Source organism: Betta splendens, chromosome 17, assembly GCF_900634795.4.
Source record: "Betta splendens chromosome 17, fBetSpl5.4, whole genome shotgun sequence".
Taxonomy (NCBI): Eukaryota; Metazoa; Chordata; class Actinopteri; order Anabantiformes; family Osphronemidae; genus Betta; species Betta splendens.
In genome coordinates this window covers 1,975,438-1,999,813 of record NC_040897.2, presented here as the reverse complement: position 1 = coordinate 1,999,813, position 24,376 = coordinate 1,975,438, and the positions used below count along the sequence as shown (strand labels likewise).

The 24,376-nt window shown below is 43.4% G+C and overlaps 1 protein-coding gene across 6 annotated transcripts in view; it reads right to left on the bottom strand.

Annotated features, from left to right (window-relative positions):
• rnf220a (ring finger protein 220a) overlaps nucleotides 1–24,376 on the bottom strand; it is a 127,430-nt gene that overhangs the window by 96,703 nt on the left and 6,351 nt on the right. For 5 of the 6 annotated variants that reach the window (XR_003783660.3, XM_029130879.3, XM_029130877.3 and 2 more), the window contains exons 2-3: nucleotides 21,765–21,848; nucleotides 19,191–20,250 (exon numbers count right to left, since the gene is read on the bottom strand). Coding sequence is in view for 5 of the 6 variants with exons in the window: in XM_029130879.3 (XP_028986712.1) it covers nucleotides 19,191–19,845 (655 nt within the window). In the remaining variant the exon portion in view is untranslated. The remainder of the gene's footprint in view (nucleotides 1–19,190; nucleotides 20,251–21,764; nucleotides 21,849–24,376) is intronic. The other variant, XM_029130878.3, reaches the window with a different exon arrangement.

The following is a 24,376-nucleotide window of genomic DNA, read 5'->3' as shown; positions in this document are numbered from 1 at the left end:
TTTAGTATTCTGTACTTTGGAGGCTTTGTGGGATTTTTAGTGCAACCCAACTTGACATGGCTCATGTCATCATGCTTTTGGCTCTAACCTGTTCCTGTACCCAGTCATGGGGACGACGCTGTGCCCCAAGTTGTCCTGCGTGTGGCAGCTTAGTGTGTATCAGTTCTGCCACTGTGTGAATGAGTGTGTGTGTGTGCAAATGGGTTAATGAGAAGCAGTGTCAAAGCACACTGATGCAAATAAATGCAGACCATTTACTATTTACAAAGTCTGATCTGACGCCGTGTAGGAAAATGTGAATAAGCTACAGCGATAAATAGATGAGTTCTAGAAACATCGCAGTTATTCCAGATGTTGGCTTGTTGAGCACAAAATTCTCTCAAGTAACAAACTGTTACGAACCTGCAAAGTGTGTGTGTGTGTGTGTGTGTGTGTGTGCGTGCGTGTGTGTGTGTGTGTGTTTGTGTGCGGTGCGTGCGTGTGTGTGTGTGTGTGTGTGTGTGTGTGTGTGTGTGTGTGTGTGTGTGTGCGTGCGTGTGTGTGTGTGTGTGTTTGGGGAGGGGGGCTCTTGCTTCTTGACCTCTGGAGCCTCGGTCCAAGCTGATCCACTCAGACAGAAGCTGACAGGACCCCCCACCCTCTCTCTATCAATTACCATTTGTCCAGATTGAGCATGCATCATCTGCTTAAACTTTAGGGGACACACTCACTCAAAATGCAAATTTTCCGTCCACCATTTCTCTTGATGAGCTACATGTCAACTTGGTTTGTCTGTGGGAGCATGTGTGTGTGTGTGTGTGTGTGTGGGTGGGTGGGTGATTGGGGGATGGTTTTAGTTTTGGAAAACAGGGGTTCTGTTCTGATCATTCAGTGAAAGAAAAGCAGCTTGTCAGCATTATCAGCTTTTCTTCTTGAAACCACGGCCATCTAGAGACTTACACCTTATGGTGAAGTGTAATGTGTCACTCAACTGACCAAATTGAATTCACCATTAAAACATCATTTTGCCATCATTTTTTGGATTGGACTTATTTGTAACGGTTGATTTTGTTGTGTTGCTTATTTTAAAATGCTCACACATTTTGCCAAAAAATCCAATAAAATACCATGACTTCTCTGACTTTGGTTAAACGGTTACATATCATGAACGTAGCGTTTTCAAACTGCGGGAAAAGAGACACAGATAGAGAGAGAGGGCGGTGTTGGGTGGACGAGCAGAGGGGACGGGTCAGTGTGTGCGTGTGTGTGTGAAGCTAAGGGGGGGCGTCTGATAGAAGCTGAATGCCACCACCCAGTAGGCCGTGAAATCAGAAACCCCTGCCAACAAGACAGCCACCCGCACACCAGCCGTCACTCAGTGTGTGAGTGTGTGTGTGGTAGGGCTCCTCCGGGGAAAGAGCAGTCATGCAAGGTATCACCAGCTCCTCCTCCTCCTCCTCCTCCTCCTCCTCCTCCTCCCGCCCGCGTTGGCTGCACTTTGTGTCCATCTCACCAGCTTCTGTGTTTGTGCTACAGCTCTGTTATTTCTGATTCTGGCACATACACAGCTGCACTTGCTATGGAGCAATAATGTAAAAATCTAAAAGATCTGTAACAAGGCCAGGTAATGCAATGATAGTGTGCAAAGCAATGACGGGACGGCGATTACACAAAAGGAAAAAAACGTTCCCCTATTTATTAAATGAAAAAGAGACTTTTTAATGTAATTTTCTTAGCTCATGGTTTTTGCCTGCTCTGGTTTTACAAAAAAGAAAGAATTGCGAAAAACACCTCCCCTGCCCTCCTCCTCCCCTCACTTTTTGTTCTCCTTTAACCAACTCTTCTTTTCTTGGTGTCTGTGTCTCGGTTAGCGGGCCTGATTACCATGCTGTCTGTGACTTTTCCCCTCTTGTCTCGCTCTCACTCTTTCTAAAGGGTACTTAATAAAATTCGAAGTCCGGTCTTTGTGTGTGTGTGTGTGTGTGTGTGTGTGTGTGTGTGTGTGTGTGTGTGTGTGTGTGTGTGTGTGTGTGCATCAGAGAGCATTCTTTCATTCATCATCATTCTCTAAAGGGTACTCTATAAAAATGGAGTCCCGAGAAGATGCGTCACAAAACCACAGCATCTCACACAGAAACACACATTTGACTTGATTTCTGTTAGATCTGTTAAAACAGCGGAATTCAAGGTTCTCAAATACTAGTGTCTGGGTCGGCAGTTCATTCATTACGTAGAGAGTACAGAGAGAGAGACCGATCCCTGATGAAATTTGAGGATTTAACATTTTAACATATCTTGCAGATACAGAGGGTTAAAGCTTTACAGGAAAAACACCAAAGCATTGTTTTGTATTTAATATATAATAATATATTTAATATATTACCTTTATTTAGTATATGAAAAATATATATTCCAAAATATTTTTTATTGTGGACAAGTGCATTTGAAGGATCAAAAGGCTTCTTAAGTTTGGCCTTAACCAATTAAATGAATACTCCTGCTTTTGCTTATGTAGCTTTTGGTTCATTTGCTACTAAATTGCTAATTTTAAATATGAAAGTGAAGGTATATGTATTTGAACTGTATTAATAATTTGTAATTCTGACTCAGTTTTACATGAGACTACATTTATATAATAAAAAAGCTTTGAGTCAAAACATAGTTGTGCCAAATTAATTGGTGCCCGTGGGGCTCAAATTTCCATGAAAGGAAGAGAAAAGTGAAACATCAACAGGTGGTCGTACTGACGCTTGTCACACTGGATTCCCAGACTGGCCAGAAAGAAGAGAAATGTTTATTCTGCACCTCCCCAATTATTTAAGCGGTTAGAAATTCATCTGTAACAAGCAAACATGCTATTTCTTCTTCCTGCTGGAAGACTAATGACTTTAGTATTAATGAAAGTCTTTCTTTTTCAGAAAAGGAGATTAATCAAAGATAGAGAGCAAAGACGATATTAAAAGTTTAAGTGAAGCAACTAATTAATTACCCGCTCAGAAAGAGCTTGACAAAGATAACTTTCCAAATTAAGATTTAGCTTTTTTTTATGCACCGTCCTGTAGAACATGACAAAAGACTCCAAAAAGAGAAAAGGCCAAAGGAGGTGGTGACAGGAACATGAAAGAAAGATGAAAGGCAAAAAATGAAAAAAAACAACAACATGTAAACGAAAACGTGAAGATGGTGGAAAAGGGAAGAAAGTCAGCGCCGTCCTCCCCCCTCCGACTCCCCCACCGCCGCTCCTTCTCCCTAACTGTTAAATTATTCAGAGCCACTTCTGCAGCATGCTTGATTAAGTTTTCATTTCTGCAAATTACCATGCGGAAACGCTCTGTGCTACTGAATCACATAACCACTAGCAGCTACAAGACTGTTTACCTGCTGTTCTACACAGAGAACGATATGCAAAGAGAAACAAAGGCGGCATAAATGATTGCATTATACCTTAATCATTTCTTTGTATTGTCTGGATCATTATGTATTGCAAACTGCTTTGTCAACACTGCTAATTCTACTGCAGTCAAGTATCTTTCCACTGATTTGCAAATTACGAGCTGAATAATGATGAGAGAAACAGAAATGCGGAAAGAGATGAAACAGAGATGGAAAACTGGCAGTAAATCAGAGGCTGAGCTACTGTAGGTACAGTACTCTACTCTGACTGCACAAACTGGCAGTAGGTTGCATTAGAAAGAGACAAACATTCAAACGGCCATCGCGTGAATGCATTGTAGTCACATTTTGTTAACTGTAGGCCTTTACTGCAACTGAGAACAATGTTTTATCTAATTTATATTCAACCTGTTTGCACAAATGTAGTTGTAGATGAGTAGAAAGGCATCTCTACGTAATCAAGGCCGAGTCACCGAGACAGAAGGACATTTCTATAATTAGAAGTGAATGATCAGTCTGGGAAAAAAAATGTTTAGCCGTAAGAGCTGAACACAAGTTAAGTGGATTTCTCTCTGTCAAAGACAGACGCGTGCGGTTACGGTGTGTGATGTGAACAGTCTCCCCCGTGGACGGCAGCGTGTGCCGCGTCCTGCGAGCGTCCTAACAGCCTGCAGTCACTGTGAGTGCATGCTTTGGGGCGTGGGCAGCAGTTAGGGAAATGACTGTGGTTAGAACGAGCAACAAGCGCGGGACAAACAGCGGGACGTGTGTGTTTATGACAGCGGGCTCAGTGCACGTCGCTGTGTCCAGGTGCCTGGAGTGACCGAGGAGTGGGCAAAGTCCTGAGTGTGTGGACAGAGTTCCATGTGTGCGACCATGACGGTGAAGTGAATGCAGTAACTACACAAACCAACCTCCCACCTCCCTTTCTGACTAATTAGTGCTATATTTGGTTCAAACAGACATTTTACTGTTCTGCTCATGTACATGTATAGAGACGGCTAATCAGCAGAGAACACAAAGGGCCCCTTTGCGGCCAAGTAAAGAGATAAGCATCAGGCCAAACACGCACACACACCTGTAGTGAGCAGATAAGCGCTGGCCTTTGATGATAGAAACAACACATTGTGATTTACTACTCTGGAAAAGTGCAGTAAAACGCCTTCTGATGGTTCTGCCCTCAGTGCGTACGTGTGCGCGCGTTGATTTGTGTGGCCGCTCTGATGAAAGCGATCCGTCACCGGCGGCTGCGCCCGCGTCAGCCGCTATCGTGTACAGGCGCATCTGGGTGTATTGTGTAAAGGTTGCGTCGCAGATTTACGGCCGTGTCCCACAGCGAGACGTGGATGGAAGGTGGATTAACAGCCGTCCTCCTGCGTCTCCTCAGCCTCTCAACATGGGAACATGCGCCTGTTAAAGCCAGCCTCAATTAGTACCTGCGCAGGGTGGTGCTTTACTGTCTAATGTCCTCCCTCCACACGCTGGAGCAGCAACAGGCTTCTGTTTGTGCGTCTTCTTTGCTTGTCTGTTTTGTCTGGACAGTGTGTGATGCTTATCTGCTCACTGCTGTTTGTGGCCATTGAGCATTAGTACCCATTTAGCCCTCTTTTCTATTTTGTTGTCATCTACTGTATGTAGGTAAATGGCCAGGCCGCCATTAGTGCTAATGTATTTGGTCATTTCCCTTAGGACTAATGCATAAGCACAGGCATTTAACAAGTCACTAGTTAGTTATTTAAGTTCGGCATTTTTCTGTGTGTAACTGGAGTTTAGGCAGTTGGAGCAAATACTTTTCCTCTCAGTTTGGACCCAGTCTGCTCTTACATAGTCCTATTTGACCTTACCAATACCTAAAGTACTTTACACTGTGACACACACACACATTCAGACCCACACATGAAACACACATACACACATGACACACACACACACATTCAGACCCACACATAACACACACACACATACACATGACATGGTGGCCTGAGCTTCTGTGAGCAACTTATCCTCACTTAATGAGGACATGAATCAACGATACCACTTCATGAAGGTCTTGTAACCAAAGGACAGAGTTGTGGAGTAGGTGAGTTGTATATTTACTTTTTACTACATACAAACGCATCAGACGTCTCAGAGTTGAGTCTGAGCTGAGTTTGCACACTGTGATGTGACGCGTAGTGTGTCAATGTTATTAGTTCAACGTTTTGAAAAATGTATGTGAAATGAAACTCTAAAACCTTTGTCACAATCACGGTTTGCTTTTTCAAATTCTCTTTTAAGAGTTTGTGCGCGTGTGTGTGTGTGTGTGTGTGTGTGTGTGTGTGTGTGTGTGTGTGTGTGTGTGTGTGTGTGTGTGTGTGTGTGCGCGAGTGTGCGTGTGTGTGTGTGTATGCATGCATGTGTGTGTGTGTGTGTTTGTGTGTGTGCGTGTGTGTGTGTGTGTATATGTGTATGTGTATGTGTATGCATGTATGTGTGTATGTGTGTGCGTACGTGTGTGTGTGTGTGTGTGTGTGCATGTGTGTGTGTGTGTGCGTGTGTGTGTGTGTGTGTGTATGTGTGTGCGTACGTGTGTGTGTGCGTGTGTGTGTGCATGTGTGTGTGTGTGTGCGTGTGTGTGTGTGTGTATGTGTGTGCGTACGTGTGTGTGTGCGTGTGTGTGTGCGTGTGTGAGTGCATGTGTGTGCATGTGTGTGTGTGCGTGCGTGCGTGCGTGTGTGCGTGTGTGTGTGTGTGTGTGCGTGCGTGCATGTGTGTGTGCCTTTAACTTGCTCTTCGTCTCTCCTTCCCTCCCCTTCTGTCTCTTTCTCAGTGCTGAGGCCATAGATCTCTCTAACAGGCACTATCTGCAGCCCTAAGCCCTAATGAGGCATCATAAGGCGAACAGTTTGCAGCAGCGCTACGCTCCTTTTTTATTTGCCAAACCATATCTCTTCCTCTCCCCCTCCTGACTGCCCTCTTCGCGTGTCTCAATTGCTCTATCAGTCCACCCTGCTCACCATATCTCTCCCTCTGTCTCTCCTCTCCCCTCACTCTTTACATCTACTGCCTTATTCGCACCCTCCCTCCCTCGCTCGCTCGCCCGCTCGCTCGCCTTCCTGCCATTGTGTTTTATCTCTCTTCTCATTCACCCGTTGAGCTCTCTCTCCGCTTCTCCCCAGTTCCCAATGCAGTGGTTTGAATCATATCTGGCCGTCTACATATGCTAAAGCCTGTGTAATTACAGCAGCTCTTAAATAAAGTCATGCTCCTAAAGCTGTCAACTGGAATCACAGCCAAACAAGGCAGGAGGGGCCTCCCAGCAGCCACAAAGCTGTCAAAGATAGCTATGGATTTATTGAAAGCAAGGATGATGGGAGCGGGGGAAAAATAGTCCACATATTGCCAGAGACATAGTGGAGGGTAAATCCTCCTGCTCTAAAGTTTAATCATGTTTTCATTGGGGAGGGGGGGGTGAAAAAAATGAAATGATATAGGTGAACAGAGAAAACATTGTGAGTGGGGAAGATATGTTACAAGTGCAATCGAGATTGTTGGGAAGAAATACTGGAAAAGTGGAATGTACTGGTTAAACTGGATTTATGGCCCATATTAGTGTTTCTAAATAACCACAGAGGCATTCGCTACTGCACACAGCAGCGTTCAGTCGCGTTAGTGGTCATGATGGCCTGCTATCGATCCAAAAACGGCTCAAAACTGCTGTCAACATACAAATAAGGCGCATATGTTCAGTGTGAAGATGTGATTTAGCTTCAGCAAAGATTGAGCCGCTGACAGAGGCGTTCGCTATGCTAATTCGTTAATTTAGCGTGAGAACAATGCAGCGATGCCACGCGTTGCTTTGACCCGGTTCATGGCGGCATCGGGGGAAACACACTTCGCATTATCCAGTCTGAAGCCGTGCGGTTCTCGTATCACAAAGGCTTCGTTGTGTAAAACAATGACCCCCTGTCAAACAACAGCGTCCGTTCTTATGGTCTGTCAAAACAGAACCTCTGAAGCCATAGAGGCATAATGTTTATTTTCAGTCTGTTCTGAAACTGGCACAACTACAGTGATCCATGTTTTGGACCTTCTTTCTCACATGACTTTTAACCATTATTACCAGCGTTACCATCACCTCCACCCTGATTTCTAGGGAGTCTCTTCTTATTATTGTCCTCATCTCCTCCATCCCCCCCGTATAGTTTTGCCTCCACTCATCTTGTCCCTCATCACCCCCCCCCCCCCCTTCCTTTTCTCCCAGCTTCTTCCTGTCCTGACTTCTGTAATTCATCAGTGCGAGTAGCAGTACAGATTGATCAGCCTCCAAAGGCCGGGCTGTGTGTCTGCTGATGTAGCAGTAACCTCCACTGAATAGTGAACAGTGTGAGAGTGTCCGTGTGCGTGGGTGTGTGCGTATTCATGGGTGTGTATTTGTGACCGGCACCGGGGAAAAGTGGAGGGGACATTTTTTAAAATGTATTAATCGCTGTGGTAACAGAAGATGTGAGTGGTTGAGACAGGCCCATCTTTTGAGAAAGGGACCATATGTGACTCACATGTCTACAGACACACTGCTGCATTTTAATATCCCGAGGGTTCAGTCCAAGTGCTTTACACCCTGTAGCAGCCACCACACACACATGCACACACGCGGAATACCTAAACTGCATGTCTCACCGCACAAACATCCACCACCTATGGGGAAATACAAGGCAATTTATCACTAATCACTAGAGTCCCTAACTTTGTATTCATCTGGATTTCCTATGATTAATATCTTTCCGCAGCAAACTTTATCTGTCTGAAAAGTGTATTTGAGGGTGTGCGTGTGTGTGTGTGGAAATAAGAGCTCTACCGTATAAGCAGACATAAACCAGTGTTTAATTGTTTGGGGAGAGAATGTTGGATTAACCACAATATTACTCCTTCTATTGCATCTTTTGTGCTGCCTTCCTGTTTTCTGTCTTTGCTTTCACTCTTGTATTCTGCACTCTATCTGGCAGGATCAATCGAATGCAGTATGTCTTATTATCTATTAATTTCTATTTGTTTTATTTGCTAAATAGTGAACATAATAAATATAATATATATAATAAATATATAAGAAAGGTCCTATTTATGGAAAGTTGCTGGACAGAAATCCCTATACTAATTGATATAACTAATGATACATAGTGTGCAAGGTGGAGAGGAGGAGGAGGCGTGAGAGTGATGAGTGCAAAGTAGAACAACAAAGGTGCGAGAGCAAGAAGTTGGCGAGTGCAGGAGGAGAGGTGACAAGGCTTTGGGGACAGACAAAGGTATGAATAATTTATCAACACTTCTGATGGACAGAGTAGGGGGGAAAAATGAAGAGAGACTGAGCTAGAGAGGGAGAAGGGAGAGGGGGAGGGCGAGAGGAAGCGAGTTTGAAAGCGGAGGAAGGGGAGAATAAAATCACAAACAGAAAAAGAAAAAGAAGAAGAAAGCAAGTGAAGGGTGGGGGTGGGGGTTTCACACACTGGAGCTCTTTGATCCTGACAAACCCCTCCCACACTGACACCACCATGCCATCTGTGGCCTGCACAGTGTGTGTGTGTGTGTGTGTGTGTCTGTGTGTGTGTGTGTGCGTGTGTGCGTGTGTGTGTGTGTGTGTGTGTGTGTGTGTTTGTGTGTGTGTGTGTGTGTGTGTGTGTGTGTGTGTGTGCGTGTGTGTGAGATGGTGACAAAGGAGACAGAGGGTAACAGACATAGACGTGCTGTGATTATACTCTGTTTGTATGATCAGATTGAAACTGCTTGCTTACATTGTAGATGCTGTAATCTCACAGTAATTACAGTGAGTGAAACACAAGAATGCTGACAAGATTTGCTTCTATACTGTAAATTACAAAGCAGACATATCATTAATAATGAATAAGAAGTAACTGCCATACTGAACTAAAGAATATTAAACGTACTGTGCGCTGTCATGCTAATTCTTCACCGTGTGACTGAGACCATAAAGCTGTCATGATGCTCAATTTTGGTAAGTAATATGAAGCACAATTCGAATGTCATGTCACGTCAAAATCTATAGGATTTTAAGTATTTAAAATTAAAAAGGTGTTGGTTAATTTATAAAGCCTCTGGTCAAATGCCACAATTAGCATTCTGACCACTTATTGATGAGTGTGAGGGGGCGATGGACGCCTGAAGCCACCGTCGTGTATTGATGGGGTGTTATGAATGCAGTGACAACAGCAGTGTCCTCAGTGCTACGACATGTGTACAGTCCTATGCAGACACACACGCACACACACACACACACACACACACACACACACACACACACACACACACACACACACACACACACACACACACACATAAACCAACAAAATCAGCTATATGGAGTCACCCCTCTCCTTCACCTGCTTCGACTTTCACATGCTCTTTTTGTCCTCCTTTATTTTCCATTCCTCTTACTGTGATGCTGTATAGTTGCACCTGTCTTTCATTATTACAGCGGGTACTTTTCAGCTTATACCACTACCCGTGTGTGTGTGTGCGTGTGTGTGTGTGTGTGTGTGTGTGTGTGTGTGTGTGTGTGTGTGTGTGCGCTGTCAGCAGGCGTGGGGTCAGCATGTGTCCTGTCGACAGCCCTTCTTTATGCTCCACCCCGACACACACTGTCGTGACCAGTTGCCCCCAGTGACCAGCCATTAACAGAGACCTTGCAACAAAACACACGCTCACACACACAGTGTGCACATGCACACAGACACACAAATGCAGTAAGCTTTCCTGACATTGATGCAAAGTCAGTGATGTTTTTCTGTTTGAAGGAGTTTTACTACGGCCACTGTAACTTGTTTGGACTGCTTAAAGCTACACCAGTCAGTATTTCTGTATGAAGGATGTGCAGAATCAATATGTGTAATGAAAAAACTGCCACATGTAGTGATAAACCTTGGTACAAGAATAAAGCAAAGCCTGAAGTTTCCTTCAACTCTACATCACTTTGGTCAGATGCATTTCTGCCTTCACAGACAGCAGTCGGACTCCGAAGAGTTAGAAAAGCGGAATAAATTGAAAGGCTAAAGTGAATGTGCAGTTACACACAGTTATATTTATTTGCCATACTGTGAGTCAAGATGCAGCCACTAGTTACTTCACAGTTTAGGCCAATACACAGCTGTGCGATGCTGCTTAAACCTTCCTATTTTCTCACCCAGTCTGTGCGTGACAGCACTCTGACAATTCACAGGACACACGCGGTATCCAACATTTTGCAGAGCCCCTGCTCGGTGACGTCCCATAGGTCATTAAGCTTCTTTTCGGGAAAACAAGGCTGAGCTAACAAGTGCACAGCAAGATTTAATATGGTGTGAGTGTTAAGATAAGAGAAAAGCTTGTCTCTGTGGTTTGCTCCGTTTGTGATAGTTTTTCTTCCAGAACAAAAACGAAAACAGACAGGAAACAGAGCAAGACAGATAAAAACCCTAAAGAACCGCAAACTAGGTCAGACTATGTTTAAAGAGCTCTAGTCTGACATGTTGAAATCATTTCCATCTCTCACTCTAGTGTCCATGTGCAGTCAAATATAAATTATTTAAAAGCTGTCATAGAGTCAATCAAATATATTTAACAGTGCTTCACTAATTATGCTCTCTGCTTACAAAGGAGTCAAGGAGGAAAGATCAGGCTGTGTTATGCACTTGTGCACTTGTTCACACAGACACACACCCATGCGTGCACCCACTTACACACACACCCTCCCCTGTTTGGGTGTAGAGGAGAATCAATATGTCTTTGAATGGGGGTCAGAAGGGTTGTCTGCCCAGGGAGAGCTGACAGATTTGCTCTCTTTTGCTCCGCTAAGCCCCTGCCTGCTTTTAACACACCCCTTGACACACACACACACACACCACACACACACACACACGCACAGATGGAGCCACACAGGCAGACATATAGACGGAGAAACACACAACACAAAGATGTGATGCTTCTCCAGGAGGGCAAAATTCCGAACATTTTGCTGCAGGGATGTGATATTAGACATTCACATCAAAAAGAGCCCCGCTGCACACGGCCCCGAGTGCGTTCGTTGGTGTGTGAAAAGGATGGTGGTGCAGACCAGATTTAGACAACAGAACATGATCCGTCTAGAGCCGAGTGTAATAAATCAGAATAGGACACAGCGTAAGGAAGACTGTGCAATGAGGTATGAGGACGCGCATATAAACTGACATAACTACAACACACACGGCAAACCTCAAAGCTCTAGATTAGAGCCCTGCTTTGGACTTTTACATCTCATCAGGACAAACTACTGCAAACAAACCCCCCACCATAATTCACCACACACCCGATCCTTCACTCCCAGCTCTGCTGCTTAAATGCTTAAAAACACATGTATGACACATACTTTATGTGTGAATGTATGTATATGTACATGTAGCAACAATAAGGAAAATGCTACACATCATTTTACACATAACATAACATAACATAACATAACATAACATAACATAACATAACATAACATAACATAACATAACATAACATAACATAACATAACATAACATAACATAACATAACATAACATAACATAACACAGTTTCACAGTTTCACAGTTTATTGAGCGTTTTGGCTCCTGGATCTAACTCTGTTACATATGCGCAGTTAAAGATTTTAAATAAAAATTTTGTTCAAATGCACAACATTTTATACAAAAAAAGAAGACCGAATTAATATCAAAAAATAGTCCAACTCACTTTTGTTGGCTTTAATTGTGGAGCAGGTAGGAATTATGGTGTGTGATTCAACAGCACAAAACCCCCACAGGTTTATGGTAGTTTTAAATATTTATATATATTTATATATATATTCATGTGTGTGTGTTTATAATTTATGCGTCTTTGTGTGTAAATGTGTGTATGTGCCCTGCTTGGTTACCATACTGGAGTGGCAATTAGTAATCACTCATGGAACTAATGACATCAATGAGCTTTTAAAACCAGCCATTTGATAATTACAACCATCAGTGGTCACCCATGGATTCATTAAAGCGCGTGCTCTCTCTACAGTCCTCTGTGCATCACTTCACCATGCTGTATATTTTAACATGACTTACTGTATTTAATATTGCCGAATCTACTGTACATGAGTTTCGCACGCAATGTCATTGATCAGAAAGTTAAGGTAGGATTCAGGGCTATAAATGATGTCAAAATAGTGTTTGTTTAACATATCTAATTGAATACATTCACAAACACTTTACAATCTGAGATAAATCTATAAGTTTCTTGCTGTTATCTAGAAATTAAAAAATAGATCATGTGAAACAGAGAGAAAAGGGAGATGAGCTGGTTCAATAAAATGCAACGTTTGACACTAGTTTGTGAGACAATGTTTAAACAGTATAACCTCAAAGACAAGAAAGGCCACTGTCTGTTCTAGAAAAAAGCAGAGGTCACTTCTTTTCAGTGTAGAAATAACGTGGCAATAAATGGTCAGCTTGACCCTCTACTATACATTCTTTTTTATTTACAAATTGATAAAATTTCAAATTTTTTGTTTTAAATTTTAAATTATGAATGCATAAATGTAAGTATTTTATCTCATGAGCATTTTTTGTCTGAAGAGACTTCTTCAATAACAGTTTTAAATAACAGTTTTGGTGACCTTGACCCTAAAATCAGTTCCACTCGGGGTAAATGAAGTGTCCAGAATCTGAATATGAGGTAACCTGCACATCATATATGTGGACGACCGTATGGGTGGGTGTGTGCGTGTCTGTGTGATTGTGTATGCACATTTGAGACGTGCGTGTGGCACGGATGCGCAATTACCAGGCAGGCACGAATCGATAGGTGCCTGCTGACAGATGGATTAGCACAGTAAACAGATGATACACACACCCCTAAATTATTCATCTGCTGAACAGTGGGCTGGGTTTCTACACACACACACACACACGCACGCACGCACACACACACACACAAACACGCACGCACGCACGCACGCACGCACGCACGCACGCACGCACGCACGCACACACAAACACGCACGCACGCACGCACACACACACACACACGCACGCACGCACGCACGCACGCACGCACGCACACACAAACACGCACACACACGCACGCACGCACGCACGCACACGCACACACAAACACACACGCACGCACACAGAGTGATGGGGGAGAAGAAAACAGCAAGGAGAAATTGAGGTGGGGGGGGTGTTGCTGGGCGTGAAATAATTATGACGTTTTTAAAGAGTGTAACTAAAAATGTTTCTTTCTTAAATCATTTAAAATTTAGCTTTGAGGGTGTGACCTCCAACAAAGTCATTAACCTGAGATTTTACGAGTCCAGTGTCTGCGCCTCAGCTCTAGAGGCAGAGGTTTAGCATGAACACATGAACAGACTGACTCCATGTCCCCTAATGCCTTTTAAATATGCACAGGCACCGTGGGGTCAGAGTGAAGAGTCTTGCGAGGCATCGGAAACACTGATCAGAAACGTGTGCACAAACGCCGACACACTCATCTTTCTTTATCCGCCGCGCTCTCTCAAGTGCAGCTAAATCCGTGATCGCCAGGGGTTTATGCCTTTACCAATGCCTGCTGTGAAGGCAGCGTCACACAAAGGCACAAGTTTAAAGTACAGGAAACACATGTTGATAAACCTGATCATGCTGCATTTGGATTTGGAGACATTTACATGTGATTAGTCTGTTTTAGGGAAGGCCTTTAAGCAAGGCATCATCTTACCATCAGGAATTAGCTACGATAATAATTTCCTGGTAAAGTAAAGAAAAGTAAAGAAACGATGATAAATAAACATGTGACCTTTAAGTCTCTGCAGCTCCCAATCTTAAATAGTATAGATTATGGCGTATGCAAATCACATGATCATGCACGGACACTCTGGCGTGCAGAAAAAACGCCCAATATTGATTAGTTTCACCTTTCAGGGATTTTTTGCAGCCGATGTAAAGCTTGGGTCCTCTGGGTCGGCTGTAACTTTTTAAAGCAAGGAGGAAGGTGTGGAAATATGATGACAGCACGTGGCTTACCTTATCACTAACCACAGCTTTCGGTTTCATGTGAAGGAAACAAGTCCGTCAGGGTTAAATATTAGCATTCACAAGAATATTTTACTTCCTTTTTTAAGATGTCTCTCACTTCCGAAACACCTGCAGGGGCAAATGATTTAGTTGCACCAATCGTGTGTGCCCCAAGCAACAAGCCAGTTCAACTTTGTGAACCCACGACACAGCCTTCTTTAACAGACAAATGGTTTGTTCGCATCATGGCCACCATCAGCAGGAACCAATCAGTTTTGATGAATAATTCAATATTTAAGAGTGTGTGACCAAAGACAGGGAGGGGGATGAGCACTGCTGCGCTCTTTTTGGAAGCAGACCTGCTGCTGCTGTGTGTGTGTATGTGTGTGTGTGTGTGTGTGTGTGTGTGTGTGTGTGTGTGTGTGTGTAGGTGAGAGAAATGAAGGAGGAGCTTGTCACACTAGAATGAATCCACAAACTGGGTCCTGATTAAATTACTGAGACGAGGAAGAGGAGGGGGTGAGGATAATGAAGGAAAAGTGGAAAAGTAACAATAGGAAAGATAGAAAAACTAAAGACAGACTGAAGAGAAAACACACCTGCTTTACGTGTATATACTGTAACCTGAATATACAAGATGTACATAAAGGATAAATTAGGCATTGCTGCATATATACATGTTTTAAACAAAATATCACTTAGTCTTTGGACTAGAACACCTTATGAGAGCTCAGAGTGAGAGTGTGCACCTTCTAATTGAGTTGATTATATGACTGACAAATGCATGTTAAAATAGTTAATAAATAAACAAAACAAAGTTATTATTACACGTATGGGGCCATTATGTATTCATATAAATAGCGGAACACACACCTCACCCTGGGAGTGCTGCCAGAAGGGTAGAGGCCACTCCAGGGAATAAACAGAGCCACCACAAGAAGGACAGGCCCTGAAGTTGGGCTGCAGTGTGTGTGTGGCACATTGTGGTGACTGATATGGAGGTAACATGAGAGGGACAAGCCTTTTAACATCTGGCCAGGCAATGACAGGAAGACACACACATACACACGCGCGCACAGGCAGGCAGGCGAGTCCCAGTCCTAATTATTAGAACACTCTTACTTAACTTAACCCTGCCAGTAGACCGTGACAGGCAGGGATGGGGGAGGAGGGGGGGTAGAGGACAGGGAGGCCAGATTTGAGGAGGACAAGGAGATGCATGGACAGTCCTGTCTCATTGACATGTGTGTGTATATATATATATATATATATATATATATATATATATATATATATATATATATATATATATAGATAGATAGATAGATAGATAGATAGATAGATAGATAGATAGATAGATAGATAGCTCGATAGATAGATAGATAGATACGATAGATAGATATAAATATTAAAGAAAGAATATATAGCCTTACAGTTTGACTGACAGGTGGTCCATGGGAAGGGCTGTGCAGAAATTCCACATTAGTACTAAAATCGGAGAAATCCCCAAGAAGTCCGTGTGTCATCCATCAAAATCAGGATCACAGTCATTTATCTTCACTTTGTGGGAACTCTACTCCTCTGTATATTTTGTCTGCTGTTCTTTTTAGCTTTAGTGCTATTTGGCTCAAGAAAGAAACAACACACGTGACATTTGCTCAGAACCAAAAAAAAGAAAAGACAAGATAAACAATAAATGGAGACAACATCATAAAAGAACAGAAGAAAGGCAGGAAAGGGGATGAAGAGGAGGCCTCTTGCTGTGTGTTTTAACAGCTGTGTGTGGTGCGCTCACTGAGCAGTAGCATTTTTACGCCGATGGGAGGATGAGAGTAAACGCTTTTCTTGGAGACATTTGAAGCAGTTCAAATTAGTTCATTTTTGTTTTGAGAAGTTGTAGCCAAAAGATGCATGATTTCTTTGCATCACCTGTCACAGGCTGCTTTGTGTTAAGAATTTGGTCAAACAGCTGCATTATAGCTCAAAATGCACCAGTCCTCCCGCTTCACTCCCTTCTTCCTCCGCCAAGATTTTTTTCCTTTATACTGTGTTTTATCATCCTATCCTCCTTCCTCCTGTTCGTCATAAGTACCTGTAAGTAACCTGTGGTAAAACACTTTGCGTTTTCTTTCTTTTCAGGCCCGAGATTCCTGTTTTATTGTTTGTTTGCTATTTGAATGTTTTTTGCCATTTTGTGGTAAATTGAATGTGAAAGAAAGAAGAAAGAATGAAAGAAGAAGAAATAAGAAAGAAAGAAAGAAAGAAGAAATAACGAAATAAAGAAAGAAAGAAAGAACGCCACGAAGAACGAAAGAAAGTCCATGAGCACGAAAGACAGCAAAACGCCCGAACGAAAGAACGAAATAAAGAACTCACGACAGAAGACAGCAAAGAAAGCAAGAAAGAAAGAGAAAGAAGAAAGAAGAAGTTTGGAGCACAGACAGAGTAAACAAACAGACTACAGCTGTCACAGACTCGCATGTGGAGATGCCTGCATGAGGAGAAGGAATGAGGAAACCTAGAAAGGGTTGTAAGAGAGCAGAAACGATGAGGAAAAAGCAGAGGAAAACAAAGAGCGAATGCCGAGAACCTTCACAGTGACATGACGTGCAACCGCATCGAAGCCGCTACACAAACAAACAGAAACACAGCAATCGCTAACATCAGTGCTAGCACAGATTCCATAAGTCGGGTCTCTCTTTTACTTCACGCCCAAAGCCTCTGCACTGCTTTGCATCCCTCCATTGTTCTGCAGTAACCTCCCAGTGTGAAGACAGTAAAGGGCCATTTCTCGTACAATTATATGATATGCATAGTTCTCTTAAAGCATGATGGGGCTTTTATGTGCAGGTTTAGTGGCTGACAGGTTAGTGGGTTTAGCTAAATGCTAACGTGCCTGCTGGTGCAGTGGGGGGATTTGGGGGCTTAGCGAAGAGTAGACCACTGTTGCTTAGAGTGGCATGAGGCAGGGTTGACACAAGTTAGATCTGCACGGCTTTTCAGCTCCTTTATTCTTCTGTGGACGCTTCATTTCTGGGATTCCTTTACACGGACAATAAGTTTCAGGCGGGTTTCAAAGCCGAATATAAAATGACAGCAGCTTCGTATGCGGTGTTTTGAAGCTATTCTTTTGTTTGCATATACAATAAGCAGGCTCATTCTTTTGACTGACTCGTCAACTGGTGCAATATAAATTGAAACTGGATTGAACTGGACTGAAACCTTTAGTGATCCAGTCACCTACAGTATGAAATCCTCACTGCAACAGACTTTCATTGATGGTAACTTCAATATATACATGTTGACGTTAATAGAGCTAAACTACACAAGCAATGGACCATTTGCTAAAATTGCACACATACAACATAACAAAACTGGGAAAGAAGCTAAATTATCAATCTATGAGCTGCACTGCTTTATATTATCCAATCACCATATTGAGTGATATCACCATTTTAATGACCACTTTACAATGTATGTAAATATATCAAGTCAACCCAAATAAGATACTGTACACCCACTAAATTGTTCAAATGTGAGTTAAACCACATTACAAAAACATAAATATATACTTATACCATATAGTTAAGACTATTGAGAACTAACTGTCTAAAGTGTTTGCTTAGACCAAACAAACTCAATAGTACTTTGGTTTTTCTCTCAGAAATTTGTGACAGCAATTTTGGATGTGGGAATTATAAACCTGTGTAGTGTGTGGTTGTTGAAAGGCTGCTAATGTTAGTGTGAAGCAGCAAGAACACTCCTGGGATCGTACCAAAGTGTTGTTTGTTCTTTATGCCTCTACTAGATAGCCAAAACCAGTGAAGAAGAACCCATAATTCTTTGCTGTAAGCAGAGCCTGTCCACATCCAATTGCATTAGAAGCCTATGGTAGTGGTGGCGGCTACTTGTACCAAGATTTAACCTGATTAGATACAGACTCTGCCGTTACAAAAGACAGCACAGAGACCCTGCACCCAGCTTCGATTCCTCTTCTCTCGTCAGACTTAGTGGTCATGTATTTGTAGTGATTAGGTGGCACATATGGCAAAAACTACTATCCAATACTCCACGGTTCCCTTACAGAAAACATTTTGCTGCTGTGCTTTGTTTCTACAATAAACGTGTATTACACCTCCCTACTCCACACACAAACATGGCATGCCAAGGTTTTGGTTATGTGAGTAAATCTTTTGGCAACAAAGCTGCCAACTTGGAGCTATGATGAATGCTGATGGCAAAGAGCATCACACACACACACACACACACACACACACACACACACACACACACACACACACACACACACACACTAATCAGATTCCCAGTGTGTGAGGGCCAAATGGCAATCTTCCACTGGTGAATACTGATGTGACCAATACTAATGTGTGGGCTTGTGAAACAAGGATAGGAAGAGCCAGGAGAGATGATGACAACAGAACATGGATGTGATTGTTAATCGGTGTGTGTGATGCCAGTCTGAAAAAATAATGCGGCCTTTTACAAACCTCGGCTAATTATGTCTTATTTCCAGAGCAATAATTTAATCTTGCTGTCTGTGTTTGTGTCTATATGTTTTTAGATGTCTTTTTTAAACAGCATAAAGGAAAATACATTTGAATACCTTAAGATTTAGTTGGACTCTATAGTTAGCTCTGGAGCAGCTTCATCATTTCTTCTAAGACGTTTGGTAGTGAAGACTACTCCTACAAATGTGTTGTCACTCCATTTGATTACACAATTCAATGTGCTTCTGGTTTTCATAACATGAAGTCATAAAGTTGCTACTTACAGCGTTCAATGCGATCCTCTGGGCTGGAGGACGTTTCTCGGTCAGACAGGAGACCTGACACGGCGAAGATCTTTTTCCCGCTGTCTTCCACTGCCTTCAGTGCGCTGCTGGGCGAGCCTCCAGGTGGGATCTGAGCCCCACCAAAATCATACTCTTTTCCCTCAGCATCAGAGTAGCGAAGGTGGGGCGAAGCCTCTGCGTCCAAACAGCCTTTCAGGCGCTTGGCCGGGGTAAAGGCGGACTGGTAGCCACCCGGGGCTCCGTCGCGATCTTCTGGAGGTGATGCAAAGGGCCTGAAGGCGCCGACGCCACTGTGGTTCAGCATGCTGATGGGTGAGCAGTCCAGGTTAGGTGGGGCAAACTGGTGATGGAGGTGGAGCAGGGACGGAGGAAAGTCTCTGTTTGGGAATCCTGGTGGCACCGCGCCTTGACGGTGGTACATGGATGCAAAGGTGTAGGAGCCGTTATTGAACGGCAAATGGACGTCTTTCTCAACAGAAACTGGGACCCCGAAAGGACGTGGCTGCTGACAGGGAATGGATGCATCACGAGAAGCCTCAGCAGTGGACGCCAGGACCATGAGGGCTGGCGAGGCCAAGGGATTGGGCAAGTAGGAGGAACTCTCCATCTTAAAGGCTGCCCTGTGGAGGTCCATGTTTGGATGGAAGAGAGTGCTTAATCTAATGTTTCAGAAGAAGAGGAGGACAAGGTTCCTCCTTGGGAAAGAGGAGGTCTGAGGAAGTCAAAGAATTTGGTTGGAGAAGTAAGTACTAAGCAAGTTGAGGCTTTTTAATGTATGGGGCTCAGAAAGAGCCCTTTGTAGAAAAGGTATCGTTAAGGAGTTTTAGTCAATGCCTAGGTTCCATTTATCTCTCTTAAGTGGATCTTGAGCTCAGTTCAAATCATTTCATGCCACGTGCTTGACTTTGTTCAGTTCAGAGCAAAATGCAGTAAAAGCCTCCTTCTTGGAGAGTTTGCTGGAAATATTGTGGAAGCCCAAGGGTGCTAAGACATCCGAGGTTCATCAAAGCTGGTTCTTCGTCTTCATATGGTCACCAAACTATGGGAAAAAAGAGTTATAGTTTAACTCACTCTATCATGTACAAGAGCAAGAACAGCAGCTTTACTGTATTAAACGCATACAAACAGCAGAAACAGGTCAATGTTTTGCCCTTAGTATCTATGTAGTTAAAAGCTGAATGGACATATTTAGTGAAGGAGCCACTGGAACCAAAGGCTTGAAGTCTCCAAAGTGTTTGGGGACAGAATATTCTTAGATGGACACAAAGCCATAAATTCTAAAGCTCTTGGGAAACGGAGTCCTCAAGTTGACACCGCTGTTCAAATCCTGTAAATCCTGACCCTTTGACAAAAAGCCAAGGCATATTTCAAACCCCAAACTTCTTTCCACTCACCCACCCCCTAATTTTCTCCTGCTCTCAGAAAACTTCTCCCAACTGTTTCCACATCGCATCTTTCCATCCCCATCCAGCACCCTACCTCATCTCTTTCCAAATGTTCCCTTCGTGCCCTCTATCCTTTAAATCTGTTCATCTCCTTCTCCTCCTCTTCATCTTCTCTCTATCCTCATCTCTCCTCTCATCTCCCTGGCACTATCTCTCCACCCTCCCCCTTTCCTTACTCCATCTGAAATCTTGGCCTAAGCTGCTTATTCCTACCATCTCCCAGGATCTTATTGGACCAGAACTACTTGTCTTAAGATAACGACACACACACACACACACACACAGACACACACACACACACACACACACACACATCTGATAAGAGACTATGTGGCTCAATGTTCAGGTTGACACCCTACTCGCTGGGGTGAACACACTCTTGCGGGCGATGCTCCCCTCGTCCCTATCTCTCTATCTTCACTTCTCCCCAATTTTTTTTATATCTGTCCTCTTCTCTTCTTTATATCTCTACCTGTCAATCTCTTCTCTTCTCATGCCTTCATCTCCCCCTCCATTCCCTATTTCTGCCTCCCTCTTCTCTCTTGGGTGATTCAGATGGGTGATATGATATCAGACCTCTCCATCTGCCATCCACGGGCCACAGGAAATCTGACTGAGTGAATAAATTAGCCGTACTTGACCTCGCGACCCCCAGCATCAGTGGCAAGAGACTAGAATCTTCCCTCATGAGGATTAGATCAGAGCGTGTGATTGGTCGGTCTGAGGAATATAGTGAGGCAGCCAATGAAATGACAAAATAACATTTCAGAGATTTTTATCCCCCAGAGGACAATTTGAAGGTGGCAGCCAATATGTTTAAGATTTAGAGTAGGTAAAGACATACTTATAGTATATAAGTAGCAACTGTGAGATTTTGTGCGTCACTCAGAGCTTACTAAATGCTAATAAATTATGAGCATTTAGCAATTAAGTATACATAAATAAATCTGATCAAAGTCACATCCTATGGAAAGGTTCTATTCTAGGTGTTGCTATTGTTAAAGTCATTTGTCATTATACAATAAATCAACATGCACGAAAGTTGAAAAGATGAAGTCAAACGTGAAGTAATGCACACGCAAACGTAACACAACAAATACAAACTCACATAGTATCAAGTAGCAGCTCGGACTTGATCTAGATGAGCTTCAAAGCTGTGTAGACTAGCATCCAACATCAAAGGAGAAACTCCCTGGGAAATGAAAAGAGAAAATCTTTTATAGCTATCAGCTGTCCACAACACTCATTCAAATCAATTTCTAAACCTGATCTCAGCTTTGGCACTCTGCTCCACCTCCCACACAAACACACACACACACACACATACACACACAGCAACAACTGCCAAGAGAAAGGTGATAGGAGAGGGCCTAGAGACAAAAAGATGGGCAGATGTGAGGTGTTTTACATTACCGCAAAATGTACAGGAGGCTGATGTGGATGGTTGAGAATGGCTCAAACTAACATAGCTCTAGTCTGGACAAAAGCCACAGAGTCACGTTACACGCCTCTATTCCTACACTTCCTCCTCTTGTCACCCTCTCTGCACCACCAACCATGATCCATCCTGGAAACAGCACCTTGAAAGAAGTGCCATGACAAAACTCTTGTCTTTCAGTCTACTTTTTATCACTTTGCTTCCTGTGGCTTCCTCCCTCTCTCTGTCTTCCTCCCGCCTGGTCCTCTCCCCGTTCACGCTGTACATCACAGCACGCTTTCTCCTGTATAACCTCTAAAGTAGAAGTGTGTCTGAGGTGTTGATAGCGAGGTAATACACTGATAAGTACCAGGATATTTCAATTTTATTATCCTCACCCAGCAGGCCAGCGAGTGGTGAGTGAAGGGCCGCCAACCTGAAGCAGCCAATCCAATAAGAGGACACTTGATATTCCCTTACTGGCCAAGAGGAGATGGGAAAAAAGGCAAGGAACAAGGAGGCAGCAGTCTCATCCCTCCCGGTGACTGACACAAGCTGGCTTCGCTCCGTCCTGGAGCTCGTCTGCACAAGTACATGAGCCCCAGGACAACGCAGAAGTGGCCTTTCTCTATTGAACTTGTCTTTGCTTCTGCGTCCACGCTTTGTCGCCTTGGAGGTGTTTTCCTTCAGGATGTAATCTGCACTGCATTATCATATATTCCAGTGATATGCCACTAATAGCAGTGTCACAGAACTGCTGAATGTCAGTGATGCTGTTCACCCCGTCTCTAAAACAACTGTTCTAATTCCAGATGGCATACACCTTTGCACATCATCAATCTACACGCGCAATTACTGTACAGCTCACATGCTCGCTGTCAGTCAGTGCCACTTACAATCCCATTTGCAACGGAGGGAGCCCACCCACACATTGTCTGACACCAGCTATATGCATTTTATAATAGGAAATGTCACAGGGGAACATTTACCACGCTGTCATAATTTGATTACACTGTGCAGGAATGATACAGTTGTCGGTGTGATATTAAATACAAACAGCAGGGAGGGCTTTTCACGTCAAATCTGCACTTTAAGTGACACGGCTGCAGCAGTTGGTAAAATTGTGGTGTCAACAACAATGTGCTTTACCATCATTCCGAAAGGTAAATTGCACTCAAAGAATATGAGCTACTGAGAGGAAGGCAAGAAGGACAAGTCATAAATTCAATGTAAAATTATGTAACAGTGGTCAAGAACATAGTTATTGTTCTTTTAATATGATCATGAGATACAGTTTGCTCGTAGAGCTCAAGATGTAACTGTAAATTCAGGGGTGTTGAAAGCTTTTGATAGTGGCATCATCGATATAAATGATCATTTTGAACACCTAATGATATGATTAAATAGAATAAAATACGCTATCACTGCAGAGGAGCAGCTCTTAGTGTCATTTTCAGGCCACATAAAAGCAGGACTGTCCCAATAACTGCACCCAACACAGAACTGGCTCTACTGACGCCTTCCTCTCGGTCGACTGGTTGGAATAAATATTTTTTGAATGGCTGCTTTGAGTGTGGAACCAGTGTTTTGTGTTGTTCGAACACAGCGCTGGAGCTTGTCAGCTTGAGTTCCGCAGTGTGTCTGCTGAGTTCTGGAAAGGAACGGGCAGGAAGCCAATTGTTGTTCCAAAAATGTCTGGTGTGACTGGTGCATGCGCGCTTGTTGACTCTCGGGAAGCAAAACAGCTGAAGTTTGCAGCAGAGACACTCTGACTGTGTGTGTGTGTGCGTGCGTGCGTGTGTGTGTGCGCGTGCGTGCGTGTGTGTGTGCGCGTGTGTTAATCAAGTCATCACGCACGCATTATCCTACATTTACTTTAACTTCACACACCATGGAATGAAAATGACCACATTGCATTCACAATAATCTCAATTAGGTCTTCTTATCAAAATTTGTAGTAACACAGGAAAAGGCAGTGCTTACAAATGCCACAGACGAGGCCCTGAGAAAGCAAACTGTCTGCTCAGAGTGCTGAGCGTTTTGTATTCCAGACAGACCGCTGTGTTTGTGTCTGCGCTTGCATGAGAGTGGGTGCGCGTCTGCATGTGTGTTTGCCGATGTCCGAAGCACCAGTCAATACTATTGAAATCTACTCATTCATGTCTGGCCATGAGGCAAAGCTCAAATGTCCTTGTGAATAAGAATCAACCCCATTTACCCCCCCCCCCCCCCCCCCCCCCCCCTCCTCACACACACACTTGTTCTCTTATATTATTTGTCATTGTCTTTTATGTCAGTCATAA